Source organism: Pleuronectes platessa, chromosome 4, assembly GCF_947347685.1.
Source record: "Pleuronectes platessa chromosome 4, fPlePla1.1, whole genome shotgun sequence".
NCBI lineage: Eukaryota > Metazoa > Chordata > Actinopteri > Pleuronectiformes > Pleuronectidae > Pleuronectes > Pleuronectes platessa.
This window is the reverse complement of record NC_070629.1, coordinates 5266867-5283502: the sequence shown is the minus strand read 5'-3', so window position 1 is coordinate 5283502 and position 16636 is coordinate 5266867. Positions and strand designations below refer to the sequence as shown.

Sequence of the window (16636 nt, the reverse complement as noted above, 5' to 3'; positions counted from 1 at the left end):
AGCTCCACCACAGATCAGTGAACCGTGAGCTAAACAGGAAACGCTGAGAAGCTGTAGATGCCTCAAAATGGAGGCTACGGTATCATTTAATACTGTAAACTATATTTTATTGGTATTTTATAGGTTTGATCAAATTTGTCAGTGAAATAACGAGATGTAGATTTATATTGTTCAAAACAATTATTCCTTATGAAATATAAGTGTAGATGTTTGACTGCACAGACACAAATAGCATTTAACACAGCCTTATCTCATCCGACCCAGTGATCTGGATCACGTATGAAATATTTTTAGCTTTACTTTCGAGTACATGAGAAAGTTAGTCAAGTAAAAATGGAACACAATGCAGTGGTCACCGCTGTGTCAAAAAAATTCAAACATGCTTCTGACACAATGAGATGAAAATTGTTACTGATGACCTTTTAAAACTTAGCATAGAGACCGTTGCCCTTTATGGTTAAAAAAAAGACTGTTTTTGTCGCCACGGAAAAGAGCCATCATTTAATCAACAGTTATTTACATTTACCTATAGTAGATTTGTGAATAATAAAGCAAAAGGTTCAGCTCTCTTTGAACGGCCAAATATTTTTCTGAGGGGGCCTAATTTGGTCCATAGGCCACTGTTTGCCTTCCATTGATCTACATCTTGTAGCCCAGTCCAGATCGACTGATGTGGCAGAAGAGCGTCATGGCGAAACACATCCCCAAAACCTGTCACAAACAAGAAAAGACAAATACGGAACATGACATAAACTTGTTACCTGATGTTAGGTTCTGCACTAGAATAAACATGATTATAACATTATTAAAGCCATTTTGTATTTATCGACCACCCTTTATTCTAGTGTCCAAATAGAACATGGACCAAACTAAAAAATATCGATGTTTACGTCAAATAAATTTGTCCATGGTATCTGTCATTTTGAGTTTTAAAATAATGGTGAGACATCATGATTGACAACTGAGATTGAATTGACTGGTCGTGAATTGGCGAGACTTTGACAATACAAGCTCTGCTCCATGAACACTACTGCACAGACTCTGGAACTAAATGACGTCACCAGCACAACATTGCAGTGCCACTCTCTGGGATATTTTGGCTTTTTTTTTGCACAGTGGGAGGTCCATGGTCATATACAGTTGGGTTTATCAGAGCTATTTTACACAGATCTGCTAATAGCACTACTCATTCCTCCACAAGTTTCTTTGTAGAAACTCAAAGCACAATTCATGTGCTTAGATGTTGAGTGGAGAAATAACTCTTTCCTAAAAGTTAGGAAGCTGACCCTGACAGACTCAACAACCACATTGGGAGAACATTTTTTACTCTCTTGATTCTTCTTGTTCTGGGTTTGTACCCTCAAGGTTGAATGCACTTATTCTAAGTTGCTTTGGATAAAAGCGTAATATATAAGTTAATGGAAAGCTGGCTCTGTCCTGGGAGAGGAATTTGAGTCCCTGGTGGAGGAGACAGTGAGGAGGATGCTGAGGAAACTACTCAGTATAGTGAACAATGCCTCCTTCTCTTGGGACCATGGATTATAATCGGACACTTTATTACAACATGCAAAATAGTGCCATATTATCACTCATATGGAATAACCCCATTCACATGCAATTTGTGTAACAAAACTGTTTTGTTCATCGTCACATTCATTGATTATCATGTGCAATATTCTCAATATCGTGCAATATTTTATGTCATTACATTTCAATATAAAGTGCAATATTTAAACTTCAATATAATTTGCAGTATGACATATTACTAACTCCTTGAGCTTTCCTTTCTACTTACCGCCACTGTGGCAAAGTATTCGTTACACATAGTTTTATTTCATTGACAATATATTTATATATTTACTCTATTTTAATCTTCACTTGTATTTTAGACTTAATTCTTTTTAAATAGTTTTTTCATCTTTATATTGTTCTTTGCTGTAATCTTGGAGAAAGCTGGCACAGTTATTTAATAATTCTTAATAAAGTCTTATCTTATCTTGAATACATCCATTATGTCCACCTTTAGCTTACCTCAATCATGCAGAGGACGATGACGGAAATTCCAGTGGTAAGGAAATTGTCCTCGAACAAGGTCGTCATTGTTACCAAACAACCCTGCAAACAGAGAACATGCATTTAAGATTAAACCCAGTGTCAAAGGTGATAATATGACCTCTGACCTCTGGGTCTTAAGCCTACTTCTTTACTGTCTCTACCTTTTCCTTGTAATGAGGCTTTGGGATGCTGCATTCTCCCAGGCAGCAAGATGTCGGCACCTTTGGCTCCCAGTCTGTCACATTTGTGACTCCACAGCAGTTAAACTGAAACAAATCATCCACAGAGAAGAAATAACATATTTGACAAAAACAGACTGAGATCTCTATAGTTATTGAACTGAGTGGACTGTCATTATGTCTGCTCGGGCATACTCACGTTTTTCTGAAGCAGATCCCACTCACTCAGTGTTTGATTTCCAGTACTTCCTTTGGCAACTTCCAAACTCTTTTTGAGATCTTCTGTTATCACTCCAGAGAGCTAACAAGTGAGGTGAGAGTTGTAGGTTAAACATTCATCAAAACGTGACTTTAAATTCCCCGTAAAAATGCACTTTTTAAACAAGTTAATATGTAAACCATATACCTTCTATATGATAAAAGACATATTAGCATGGTTGAGTATTTCAAGCTTGAGGGCAAGGTCACACATATGCAAATTTAAAGCAAATATCGTAGGTGAAAGTTAACAAAGTTGAACTCCGTGTGAAACTTCACTTCACCACAGAAAGTGCATTTTTTAATCGTCCCCTCCTAAGTGAACAGGAGGCAAAGGTTCACCGCTTAAAAATGTGCGTTTGTGTGACCGGGCCCTGACACTGCAGTGAACAAATGGCAGACTATAAAAAGCAGATTCAAACAGCTAGGATTTGTAATGTCACAGGCCTAAGAAACCAATCCTGTCGACTTGTAGTCTCAGTAGCTGGAAAAGGCTCCTCAACTGCAGGTGGTGCTATGTGGGTTAAGAGACCAGGAGCAGTGGCGGGCCATATTAGCATATTCATAAATTCCACTTATGAAATGAGGAAGGAAGATGTGAAGTTATATTTAAGACATTTTTAAGTCTTGAGGGGATTTTTCTGTAACAAACCTTGTGAATATGTAATTTTAAGGAACAAAGCAGAGTTTTAGGGGGTGTCATAAGAACAACCTACAGTGAAACAACTGACGGATGCACCCTACCTGTTCCCCGTACCAGAGTAGCAGACATGCTGCGGTCAGCTCCACCAGCATCAGAAGGAACAGCAGCAGGAAATACTGTCAACAGAGTATATTTCAAACTATTTTCATTTTTATTTGTCACTTTGACCTTCCCACAAAATTGACCAAAGTTTATTGCAACTTGGGTCTAATTGTCTTGGTGTTACCCGTTAGTCTTATCTGTGATAATAATAATTGGCACCAGGATCATTGATATCTGTAGCTATGTCAGATAAAATGTGTGGGGAAAAAAACGCTGCTTTAATAACTGAACAGGACAAGTGCTACACAATCACTTGAACTACTCATGGGATACATAGTTTGTCTGTCTGTGTGTGTGTTTGTCACCATCAGGAGGAGACAGCGGTTCTCCTTCAGAGCACCCAGGAACCCCAGGAAGGACACGCAGGTGATGACAATGCCGCTGATCAGCAGCATGTTGGCAATGTTGACACTGGCCAGGCTGGGGAGGAGTGCGACCATCCTGAATTTCATCAACATGTACACACCAAAGCCCAGAACCGCCACGCCGCACAACTAAAAGCAAAACAACGTGCACCACAGGTTCCTCATTACATCGTCACAGAAACATCCATCTAACAGTCTTCATTGAGCAGCACCACTGCACCAACTACGGCTTCAGTGCCTTGCTCATGGAGTACTTCTTAATTTGATTACAGCAAGAAATATTGTAGTTTTTACTCCATTACATTTATTTAATAAATTAGAAGAAGAAGAAAATATGAAACAATTTTTTTACTGCAGTGTATTTGATTTAACTCAAGCAGCTGCAACATGATATGCTTCTTACAAGTGAATGCATTAAAAAATCTAATCATACAATGTATAGACAATAATATAACAATCACAACATCACCTGCGCTTTATAATGACAATCATTTGTTACTTTGGGTACATTTCACTGATAATACTTTTATTAAACTAAAGAATCGACATCCTTCCTCCGCCACTGACTTTAGTCAGTAAGCTCTGAACTGTGTGCACCACTATCACTTAAAGTGAAACAATCTGAACATGTAAACCATTTATATATTAATTTAGCCTCTTCTGCCACTTTGCTAACTCGTTTTCACATGCTCAGATAAAGCAGGTTTTATTTGACAAACATGTAGATATTATTCGATTATAATTTTTATATTACATGCTGAGCTATACAACAGTGTTTCCCCATAGCACCTGGTCCTCGTAAAAAATCCCCTGGTTGATGCAAAAATAAATGGAAACTAACAACATGTAACATCTGTGAATGAGATGCAGATACGTACAAAACAAAGGAAGTTGGCGACACACATGGTGTATTTTAAAAACTTGAGACATCGTTGAGCCATAATGTGACACCCTCTGACCAGACCTGCAAAACAAAACATAAACAGACAAAGCCAAAACTACTGACTGACTGATCCGCACTCAAAAGCTGCTTTTACTCTTTGTTTCTGTGTGTGTGTGTGTGTGTGTGTGTGTGTGTCTTAAAGTTGACCGAACACCATGTTCACACTGTATGTACAAGTGATGCTGAAACATCTCACTTCCTGTGTTTCTGCTCAGTTTATAGGAAGAAAGTACATTTCATATGCATTCTATATTTATAAACGACATTAATACGGACGTTGCTGATGACATCACTGGGGTGTGGTGTTCTGTGGAATTATCGGAACTTCCTCAAAAATAGAATGAATATGTCTAAATAAGTTATCACAAAGGATTAAGATGTTAATTAAATCCAAAAACATCAGCTTTTTGTTTTGATAGAGAAGAATCACAACTATAAATAATTTTTCTTATACTTGCTATTGATATTTAGGATTAAAAGACAGCTGTGTTGAATTAGTTGTTGTTCTTTTCAGCCTCTTCTACAATCTTTTTTCACAAGTAATCTCATGAGATATAACATCAACTAATTTTATATCAATTAAATTTAAATAAAAGAAGAATTTACTATCTGTTATATTCATTGTATCTATAACACTTCTGATGTTCTAAAAGTTGTCGTTCAAACATTAAGGGGTGACAAATAAAGGAGAAGAAATAAAGTAAGAGTCTTACCTGCTTTGAAGAATAATCTGTATCTGAATAGTCTGTCTGCGTTCTGACAGTGTTGCAATCTTTGCTGATGCTGCTGCTGTTCACACTTCCCCTTCTCGTAGTGCCGCCCCCAATGGGGCTTTCAGCAGCGGTTCTCACTTCCTGTTTGTCAACATGAACACCATGGAAAATGTCTGACTCACAACGAGCAGTTGAGGGCGACCCGAAATAACAGCACCATTATCAGAAGTTGCACATCTGTGATGCACTGATTATATTTAGACAAGATGTGTGTTCAGAATTAAAGCTTCACTAAAAGAGGCCGTCATGGTCAAAAGCTGTGCGTTTTATACAACTTAATATGAGAAGAACTCAAAAGCAAAAATGTCCCTGAACCAGAAGAACAATTTACAATGGTGTTTGAAATCTGTTCAGACTCATGGTGCATGTGTACAGTGCCTTGCATAAGTATTCACCCCCTTTGGACTTTTCTACATTTTGTCATGGTATAACCACAGATTAAAATTTATTTCATCGTGAGTTTATGTAATGGACCAACACAAAATAGTGCATCATTTGGAAGTGGGGGGAAATATTACATGGATTTCACAATTATTTACAAATAAAAATCTGAAAAGTGTTGAGCGCATATGTATTCACCCCCTTTACTGTGAAACCCCTAACAAAGATCTGGTGCGACCAATTGCATTCACAAGTCACATTTGCAAGTCACATAATTAGTAAATAGGGTCCACCTGTCTGCAATTTAATCTCAGTATAAATACACCTGTTCTGTGATGGACTCAGAGTTTGTTGGAGATCATTACTGAACAAACAGCATCATGAAGACCAAGGAGCTCACCAAACTGGTCAGGGATAAAGTTGTGGAGAAATATGAAGCAGGGTTAGGTTATAAAAAAATATCCAGAGCTTTGAACATCTCTCTGAGCACCATAAAATCCATCATAAGAAAATGGAAAGAATATGGCACAACCGCAAACCTACCAAGAGGAGGCCGTCCACCCAAACTGAAGAGTCGGACAAGGAGAAAATGAATCAGAGAAGCAACCAGGAGGCCCATGGTTACTCTGGAGGAGTTGCAGAGATCCACAGCTGAGGTGGGAGAATCTGTCCACAGGACAACTATTAGTCGTCTACTCCACAAATCTGGCCTTTATGGAAGAATGGAAGGCGACAGCCATTGTTGAAAGGGATCCATAAAAAATCCCGTTTGGAGTTTGCCAGAAGCCATGTGGGAGACACAGCAAACATGTGGAAGAAGGTGCTCTGGTCAGATGAGACCAAAATTGAACTTTTTGGCCTCAATGCAAAACGCTATGTGTGGCGAAAACCCAACACTGCCCATCACCCTGAGCACACCATCCCAACAGTGAAACATGGTGGTGGTAGCATCATGCTGTGGGGATGCTTCTCTTCAGCAGGTACAGGGAAACTGGTCAGAATAGAGGGAAAGATGGATGGAGCCAAATACAGGGAAATCCTTGAAGAAAATCTGATGCAGTCTGCAAAAGACTTGAGACTGGGGCGGAGGTTCATCTTCCAGCAGGACAATGACCCTAAACATACAGCCAGAGCTACAAAGGAATGGTTTGGATTAAAGAATGTTAATGTCTTAAAATGGCCCAGTCAAAGCCCAGACCTCAATCCAATAGAGAATCTATGGCAAGACTTGAAGATTGCGGTTCACAGACGGTCTCCATCCAATCTGACTGAGCTTCATCTTTTTTGCCAAGAAGAATGGACAAACCTTTCCATCTCTAGATGTGCAAAGCTGGTAGAGACATACCCCAAAAGACTTGCAGCTGTAATTGCAGCGAAAGGGGGTTCTACCAAGTATTGACACAGGGGGGTGAATACTTATGCACCCAACAGATGTCAACTTTTTTGTTCTCATTATTGTTTGTGTCACAATAAAATTTATTTTGCACCTCCAAAGTACTATGCATGTTTTGTTGATCAAACGGGAAAAAGTTTATTTAAGTCTATTTGAATTCCAGTTAGTAACAGTACATAATGGGAAAAAGTCCAAGGGGGGTGAATACTTATGCAAGGCACTGTAGATGTTTAGGACATTTTATTGGATGACGAACCAATTACTTATATGGCTCATACTATGCAGATACTAAGATGTTTTTTTTTTTTAATTATTTGTATCATTGTGTGTTGCAATTGTTTGTCAGTGATTTTTGCTTCAGTGGAAGACGTGAAAGTGTTGTACCTGAGTGGTGTGTGGGTCCCAGCATACTATAAAAATGTATCAAACTTTGTCACCTAGTCTCATATTTCTGCAGTATTCATGTGTTATGGAGTCAAAAAACTCACCAAAATGTAAATGATTGTCAATGGAAAAATATATATAATGAAATCTGGTACATGGCCAGTTAACATGAACTGAGTTTTAACTGCACCAGTGTGTTTGTTCACACACTATTATGGCCAGTATCCAAGCCAAGTAGTGAACATTGTCTACCATGACAACTCAGAACAATTGAGCTTCTAGTTTCAACCACAAAGGGACTTGAACCCCCAAGATATTGAATAGAAAATGTCTTTACTCATATCATACACTTAGATCTGTGTCGGTCAATTGTTGGTCTTGCTTTTTTTCAGCAAGTGTCTACAAAGTTACTCAAAATGGACATACATTTTTACCAAGCTGACTGGGAATATCAAAGGGTATAGAGGACATGACCAGTTACAGCACCATTGTAATGGTTTCAACCCTATATCGGAAGAAATGTACACCACAGCCAGCATTTCAGTTTTTTCTGGCAGCATTACAGTGTTGATATTTCTGTAAATTGAGTGATATTCAACCACAAAGGGCCTCAAACCCTCAATCTTCTGATCTGAAGTCAGACACCTAATGCTGGAAGCAACATAGTCAATGGCGGGCTGACAGATCTATAATAAGAATTATTTTTTAAATTCATCATCAATTTATTCATTTAACTATGTCGTAAGATAGGAGTAAGGCAAAACATGGAAAATGGATGACACATTTTTTTTTTAAGCAGATAGGGGATTAATTCAGGGATAATTTTGGGAGAACACCTGCACCATCCAGAAAACCTTGGGCCAAACCAGTGTTTAAATAATTAACAAAATAACTATTTGGATTCCTCTTTAGAGCTTTGCCAAGCTCTGATACATAAGTCACGTATCTTTTAAGAGTGTACTGCGAGGGCACACAGGCCTGGGGTGGCCATTTCTGCAATAACTGCAAGAATTTGATTGCGAGCTGAAGAGACACTGCAGCAGTGAGTGGAAAGAATGTGACCCCCAGTGAAGTTGTAGGAACTGCAGTTCCTAGAATTCTGTGTGTCGTGACATCGATTGGCAGCGCTCTACCTAATGTGCTCAGGGCGAAAACAGCAGACAGCCCTAGAGGCGGTGTTGAAGTTTGTGGAGAGTTGTCTCTGTTCGACCCGTGCATGGAGGAGGGCGTCCATCTCGCTGATGGAGGACCAGGTCTTCATTCTTCCGTTGGAGCTTGCTCGAGGCTAGCCTGAGCGCCTAGCGCTAGCCCGAGCAACCACAACAGCTTAGCGGAGACTGCTGCACTGTGTGTCTTTTTCGATTTAGCTTTTCAAGGGGCAAAGGAAGGAGTGGCAGGAGAAAAGCACGGCCACGCCCCCTGATGAAACATAGTTCATATAACTTTAAATCAGAAAGGCTCTAACATGACATAAACCAAATATGAAGTCGATCGCATGAATCTTCAATCTAAAATCCCTGTAGTGGTTGGGCCATAATAATCAGCAAGTATCAATGGGGTCCTTGCACTATAGTGCTCGCCCCTCGGCCCTCCGACCTGTGCAAGTCTGAGTCAGCTGTGGGGCAACGATCAGACACGGACCAGGTGAAACTGCTCCATGTTGTGTGCGTTTTGTGTGCCGTGGGAAGGATAAAGGCGTCACTCCTTGTGTGCTATGGAGGGTTCAAATGTGATGGTGGAGACAATGAACATTGAGCTGACATCACAGGATATAATAATACCAAGCAGACGTTGGGGGCTGCCAGACAGCCTCTTCACCCACAGGGTGTGCTCGATGACAGAGCAGGGGAACAGCTGGATGTCGGAGCCGTAACAAAGAACCCGGAGCTTTTTCACACCGGTTCACACTCTGTCCTTATTTGGGGATCCACATTGCTAAAGACCAAAATCAAGATGCTCCTTAAACTTGTATCAATCGATACAAAAAACTCAGAAGAAATTGGATCAGTGGTTGCAAAGAGACTTATTTTTAAGGCAGTCTTAATTAGGAAGGATGATGCTTTTATCTCGGTTCACTTACACTGCACTGGCCTTACATCTTGATAGTAATGTTAGTAAATCTATTGATTGGATGCTTTTTTATTTTATTTGGAAAAATAATACTAATTAATAATATTAATTAGGCTAAACATTTTCCATCAAAATCCTACTTCATTGTGGAATATTAATCCCCACAACATTTTCTCTGGTCGTGGTTTCCTGGACCTTATTTTCAGTTGTAATTATAATGTTAATAAACTCCCTGTAAAGCTATCCACTTTCCAGAGGTAGGTTCTTCTCGCCTGGTCTCTGATATACAAGCACAACTTCTCGCTACATAGCTATCTAATAATAATAGAGACATTCTGTTCAAGAACAAATCACTTTTATTTGGGAGTTGGGTTCAGAATGAGATTCTGCGAAGGGCTCCCTCGTTATTAAAAAGTTGACTCACCAGCAAGCCCCTGGCTTGTATGTTCGATTGTTATTAGATATAACTCCATGTATACTTGTTTCTTGTTTTGTTCCTTTTACAAAGGTAAAACAACGGTTAAGCACTAAATGAAAATGATTATAACAGTGCTATTTCAAATTAAATATAATGCAGTGTTCTAAAAATATATTTTAACATTTAATAACCCCACACATAGGTGGTGGTTTGAAGCTAATGCTACCAAGCCACTTTTTGTCCTTTTCGGTAAAGATTGCATTCATACACTTTTACATTGGGATGGGGTAGCTGTAGCCTGGATGCCAGACGAACTTAGCCCCGCCCACAACATTTGAGGTCGGGAAGTTCGGTCTGGAGTCGCTCCGTTGGGGAGAAATTATGCCCGGTTCGAAATCGACCGGACCAATCAGATTGTCAGGGCGGGCTTTATACGATGATTGACAGATGATCAACGGTAACGTAATCAACTACGTCATCAAAGAGCGCTTGGGTTGACTTTGTTTTCCACAAACATGCCTGCCGCTGGAGAGCTGAGATGTGTAGAAGGCATTTGTAGATCGAAAAGATGTTTTTGCCATCCTTCCTACGGGATTCGGAAAAAGTTTAATCTATCAGCTGGCCCCGATGGTCTCGAAGGAGATGGGACACGGGAATGTCACGTTTCAACCGTGTTATTAAGTTCTTACAGGACCGACAAATGCGATACGATTTGTTTGATGTGTTGTGGAGCTGTAATCCTAAACGGAGAACTTGTTCGTACGTGCATTCACCTTTACTGTAACTGACTGCTACACCTGCCACTTTATGCATACTGTTTTATTCTGTTATTTTGTGTTGGGCTTATTTTGTTTTACACGTAGCAACTCCCCTCGCATAAATACCTGCAGTTTAAGGAGCGGACCATGTTAATAGACGCACCAGATCCCTCGCTTGCGGACCAGTGCAATAAGACACCTGCCGTACAGCGCCGGCACAAGGATAGGAGCAGGAACGCGGGCTGTGCCGCATTTCTCAAAAACTATAGTTTAACACCCCTCGCCAGCGGAACGAGGTAAGGATGCTGGTCCCATTTACTTTGCTGCAGGTAGCGCGGAACGGGAGTCGCTGTCACGTTAACGCATCAGACTTGTCTCGTGGTGATTTGTTTGTTTATTGTATTTTAACGTTTATGTTTGGTTTTATGGATTAAAATATTGTATACTTAATGTCATTCCAGTTTTATGGTGTATTTACGGCTACGATGAAGTGAACAATAAAGAGCCGTGTGCCATCATTAGAGAAACTCTGCGTCATGTTGGGGGGGGGGGGGCTGTTACATTAACTGTTTCTCTCAATTTTTACAACCCCGGCAAAAATCGTTTTTATTGATCTTCTTCTACTTCTTCCAGCGTGCGTGCAGTTGAGTTCTGTTGACAACAACTATGTGTCGCTTTACATACGTCACATACTACGTTGCTCTGATTGGTTGTAGGTCTATCCAATTGAGCGAAGAGGAATTTTATTTCCTGGTTCGGTTGAAACACGCCCCATAATCACAGCCCAATGGAGCGGTATCAGACTCACATTCTGACTAGAATTGTGAGTATGACAACGTCAGGCTAGGGTAGCTGGCAAGCTTCGGCATTAATTCATGAGAATTGTTATCAGTAGTGCTGATCAGTGGCACTACTAAAAATGTTGGTCCCTATGGAAGAAAATTATATATTAATCAAATACTACATTTCCTTTTTCTTTAAGGTTTGGAAACTCATTTCAGCTGAATTCAATCAGCAGTCTTCTTCTTCTGCCTTTGTTGGAACATAGTGTTTCTTGGTATAATGCCACCACATTTAGATCAGTGGAGCCTTGTTGAAATCATTGTGTGTCAGTACATCACCCCATGTATGTTTTAGGCCAGAGCATTCTAGGGACCAGATAGATCGGTCAGAATGAAGGTGTGCATGTGGATCCAAAATGCAGAAACAAGTAAGATATAAAAAAAGTCTCCTTTTATTAAGGTGAAGGTCATTTAAAAGAAAACACTGGAATCTAGAAAAGACTCAAACAAGGCTAAACTGAAAAACATAGAAACAATAAAAACGGGAACTCTCCATCTTGTCATGACAGGACCCACATGTGAAACATTGTTTCATAAAGCTATGAGTGTTCAAGCCAACTAAAGTGATTTACTGGCCATTGCCTAATAAATAAAACATGAAAGGTCAAACTTAGATTTTTTTTAAATGTGTAACTGTTTTCTCAGTCATCATCTTCATCCTCTCCATCTGTGTCATCCAACTCCTCCTGGGCAGCTTGCTCCTCTTCCAAAGTCTCTTTCAGCGCCAGTTCCTCCTCCGGTGTTGGGTCCAGTGCCTCTGCGATTTCTGGACCGCTAGGATATTCTGTCTGTGGTTGTGATGGGACAGGAGGGCTGTACCCTTCCCCGACATACTTCAGGCCCCATCCAATATAGATGTTGTCAAACTTCCTAAATTTAGAGACAGCAGATGGTTGTTTGTAAATTACAATATTGCTTTCAGTATACTGAGATAAAACAGATTCAGGAAGTCAGAGTATCCTAATCCTTTAACTTACTTTTCACAAGCATATGCAATTGCCCCCGGCCAGAGGTTAGAATGCAGCACAGATATTGCATACTGAGGGATGCGAGTGGAGGACAACCTTGAGCTCCAGGGAGAGGTGCTGAATATATCTGAGACAAGATAAAGTTGGTGTTTGGATTATTGTGGAAAACAAGCTCTGTGATAAAACACAAGTTTATGATATTTACAAGTTTTGCACAACAATGATAATGTTACTGACAAGAACATTTCTGAGGTTGGTTTAGAAGACAGCACAACAGTTAATGTTACAGTGTAAGCTTGAATACATCCAGTTCATTTAAAGGTTCAGTGTGAAGAATTTAGTGACATCTAGTGGAAAAGTTTCATGTTGCATCTGAATATAATGTCCAAGATGTGCATTGATATTTTACAGTTTAAAAAACCTTTCACATCATGTAACAGTTTCAAATAGCCAAGCTGATCTACTTGGCTGCATGATAAGAATAGAGCAGAGGTTAGCGGCATGCAGTGTATGGTTAAGTTTGTTAGAGGAAGAAAAGGCACTTATTTTGATTGGGCAGTAACAGTATACTGTTTCAATGTTAAAATGTTGTCACAAGTGTATGTCGAAGTTGAAAGCACGATAGCAACCTTATCTTTGATTGTTGTTAAATTCTAAAATGTTCATCATAAGATCAGAATTTTTACCCTCCTGACCCCTCTCTCTGGGTCCTACCAGCTTGACAGTCAGAAGACACTTATCACAGAGTGTGGTTCGGGATTTACAATGTATTTTCAAACATTTAACATACCCCTTCCTAGTTTGGCAGAACAATGATCAAAGACAAAGACTGACCCTCATCTTGAGAAAGGGAAGTGAGCAGAGGGGGCCCATCTTCGTGCTCAGGTTCATCAGCCTCCTCTTCTTTCTCCTCAGCCTCTTCTTCATCAATCGAGTCCTCTGGTTCCACGTTCATGTTCATCCAAGTACAACGGCCCTGAAACAGTTCACATTCACATGTTAAATAAGCATACACATACAACAGCTGAGAGAATGGTACTTGCTTTCAAGAGCTTGCTTTTGAGCAGACTAGTACCTGCGGCAGGATGTGCTTAACATGATGAACCCAGTTGGACAGAGACTGAGCCATCTTAGCAGCTGGAATGCATTTAAAATAAGGATTCACTTCATAGCTGTCTCGTGTTTCCTCATCTTCCTCATCACTTTCTTCCTCCACAGTCTGGAAGAAGCCCTGGGGGCTGACCTGTGTGGTAGCAGAGATCCGAGCAATCTGTGCTCTCAGGTAGTTGGCTTCATTCCCAGGAAAAGGTGGGTAGCTGTTAATTGGTGAGTCCAGCTTCCCAGTGAAGAATTTAGGAATCTGGCGAGCAACAACGATCTGGAGAGGACTGACTGACGGCAGCTTCACCCAAGGAAGACCAGGCTCTTTACAAACATAGTAAACAAACTTGTTAACGCCTGTTCCCACGGGCTCCTTAGGCAACACTCGTGGGGGTTTATACTTCGACTGAGGAAGAGGATCCATCTGAAAATATAACCATCAAAGACCAGAAAGATTTATTTCATTTTTTTATCTTCAAAATAAAGTTGTTGGTGAAAATATGTGTAAAGATACAAAGCAGAAAACATTCTGTATGAGTAAAACTCAAAGTCCTCGTCCTCTCGGCACCTGTGGCAGATACTCTCTGAGAATTAATGAGGATTTTCTGGTACATTGATTGGCTACGTTCTAATTCCTCACCTCATTCTCGTCATGCTCCTGAGTCTCTGCCTCTCTCTCCTTTTCCTCAGAGATCTGCTCTTCCTCCTCCTCCCCCTCTCTGCTCTCAGTTTCAGCAACAATATAGTTGCTCTCTAACCCCAGAATCTTCCCCCACAGTCTGCAGCGCAGGAGCTCCTGCGACTCAACAAGCTGCTTGAGCGCGAGAAAAATCATCTGCATCTCCTCTCTGCCCAGACCAGCTCCAGCCTGCTCCAGGTAGAAGCCGATCTCATTCAAATTAGGAAGAGGGTAACCCTCCTGGTGAAGACAAATAACCACAGTCATAATATGAATATTTAGCTTAATATATATATCAGTCAGATTAATAAAATATTCTTCTCATATATTTTCAGGTGACAATGAAAGTTTCTGCCACCTGCCACCAATGAAAGTATGTAGCATGGTGTCATATGTCTAAAAAACGGTTACAAATTAAATTAAATTCCATTTCACCATCATACTGCTAAGACAAATGGACAATTTAATTGTATGTAGCCAATACCAGCTCATCCTCCTGCTCACTGTCCTCTGGCTGACGAAAAAGATGAAGATGCTGTTCAGCGAGCAGCTCAGCAGCTGTAGTGTTTGGCAGGTCTCGCAGGGTGCTTTGCTTGTCTTCAAACAAAGCCCGCTTCAAGTCACGACTAATATCCTCGATCACGTCCACCGCATCCTGTGGCTGCTCATCCATCACCTTTATTAGTAACCGGGTCAGGTGGTCATAGCTGGAACATAAAAGAGCGACACCAGTTCCTGAGCATTGGATCATCCATTGGTCATTAAAGAGAATAAGCCCACAATTATATTCTCACATATAATTGACCTTTTCCTCAGAGAGTGGTATTCTGTATGTTTACTGTATTTACATTACTCTCTCTCTGTTAGTGTTTTTTGTAAAAACTGAGTAAACAAACATATTTGTATTCATAGCTGTAGCTCAGCTAGTGCACAGGTTTTCACTCATTTAAATTTCCAGTTTCCTGGTTTATCCGGACACCTCTACTGAGAAAAACTTTAACACTGCAGTACAACTACGTAGCTTGATTAATTGACAAGAAAACAGACTAAATGTTTACATTGTTTAATAGGGTATTTGCTGTTTTTTCTCCAATATGAGGCTCTCTGTTGTCAATGCTGAACACAGTTATCCAGATAACTGTAGAGGAGGGAGTAACCCTGCCTCTTTGAAAAGGCTGTTAAATGAAACCAACTTTTAACTACATCCGAATTTGAATTAAATAGTTGGCAGTTGTTCAGGTATGGAAATATATGTTTTTGGGAGCCACAACAACTTCTACAGTGTTTTGATCTTGCTAGTGGGCTAGTACAGTTCACAGATTCTACCAAACATGAGCTAACAACAGTACAAGGGGTACTTACAGGTTCAGGCCGCTCTTCGTGCTCTGTTTCAACAGCATAGTCTTTAACATGGCAGCTTCCTGCAGCGTGTGCTCATGGCTGCTGTTCTGCTTTCTCTCCATCCTTAACTCACTGTATTTTTTTCACTTGTTTTGGGAACTATTTCTTGGGTCGGCCACGAACACTGGAAAACAGCAAAACAGTGTAGAGTCAAACCTCCCTGGTCAAACTTCACTAATATGGGGATGATTTTGACGTAATGGAATGATCACAAGTGAAGCCATAGAAGTTCATTGCAGTATGGTGATTGTTGATTTGTCTTAGATTTGTATATTTATTTGCTATATCTATTATCCATGTTTAAGCAATATTTGGAAATGTTTGCCTTGATGCCCCTATGACTCTGCTTTATTTTTTGTAGCAGTTCTGGGTGTTTAATATCCACTTCTTCTTAAAATACCTTATTCCTCTTGCCAAAAAGTAATTCCAGCTCCTTGTTTCTGAATATTTATTTTTTTGATATTCTGTTTGGGGTTCTTCTTGGCTGTTCTTCTTATTAGCAGGCTCACCCAGTCCTTAAAACTTCTGAAATCCCTTTTTTAAATTTTTTCCTATAATCTGTTTCTTTAGATTTTAATAATTGCCTTTAATATCTTTGATGTCTTTATTGAATTGGTCTAACCATAACCCTAAATTGGATGGGCCCAGTAATATGAGTGATTATAATGAAACCATGGCTTTGAATTGAATAAATTAATTGAATAAATGAATGAATGATGTTAAATTACGAATTTATTAATATGGTGTCCATATTGCAAACAAATGCGCAATAAAGTACCAAGTCCACAAAATGTGAGGGGGGGAATCCATTGCGTTTCGCTGCCCCTTATATTTCGATTCGCACACAAAACACACAAACCATT

The 16636-nt window shown here is 39.9% G+C and overlaps 2 protein-coding genes across 2 annotated transcripts; both read right to left on the bottom strand.

The window, feature by feature from the left end:
- Window positions 1-54: 54 nt before the first annotated feature.
- zgc:64051 (leukocyte surface antigen CD53) lies at window positions 55-5469 on the bottom strand. The gene is made up of 8 exons (XM_053420816.1): window positions 5319-5469; window positions 4541-4626; window positions 3603-3791; window positions 3237-3311; window positions 2434-2535; window positions 2217-2321; window positions 2032-2115; window positions 55-711 (listed from the first exon to the last, which is right to left on the bottom strand). Exons 2-8 carry the CDS (start codon window positions 4601-4603, stop codon window positions 640-642), a joined length of 690 nt encoding a protein of 229 aa, XP_053276791.1. The 5' UTR covers window positions 4604-4626; window positions 5319-5469; the 3' UTR covers window positions 55-639.
- Window positions 5470-12182: 6713 nt separating this feature from the next.
- LOC128438882 (radial spoke head protein 4 homolog A) lies at window positions 12183-15835 on the bottom strand. The gene is made up of 7 exons (XM_053421632.1): window positions 15735-15835; window positions 14857-15079; window positions 14334-14612; window positions 13668-14117; window positions 13427-13568; window positions 12602-12719; window positions 12183-12494 (listed from the first exon to the last, which is right to left on the bottom strand). Exons 1-7 carry the CDS (start codon window positions 15833-15835, stop codon window positions 12266-12268), a joined length of 1542 nt encoding a protein of 513 aa, XP_053277607.1. The 3' UTR covers window positions 12183-12265.
- Window positions 15836-16636: the final 801 nt, after the last annotated feature.

Excerpts from the sequence above, each read along its gene's own strand:
- LOC128438882 (XM_053421632.1), bottom strand. The coding sequence starts at position 15,835 with ATGGAGAGAAAGCAGAACAGCAGCCATGAGCACACGCTGCAGGAAGCT. Across the intron at positions 14,613-14,856 it reads GTGAGCAGGAGGATGAGCTG|GAGGGTTACCCTCTTCCTAA; the intron begins GTATTGGCTACA and ends TGTCTTCACCAG. Across the intron at positions 12,495-12,601 it reads ATTGCATATGCTTGTGAAAA|GAAGTTTGACAACATCTATA; the intron begins GTAAGTTAAAGG and ends CTCTAAATTTAG.
- zgc:64051 (XM_053420816.1), bottom strand. The coding sequence starts at position 4,603 with ATGGCTCAACGATGTCTCAAGTTTTTAAAATACACCATGTGTGTCGCC. Across the intron at positions 3,792-4,540 it reads TCGCCAACTTCCTTTGTTTT|TTGTGCGGCGTGGCGGTTCT; the intron begins GTACGTATCTGC and ends TTTTGCTTTTAG. Across the intron at positions 2,536-3,236 it reads TACTCTGGTACGGGGAACAG|CTCTCTGGAGTGATAACAGA; the intron begins GTAGGGTGCATC and ends CTCACTTGTTAG.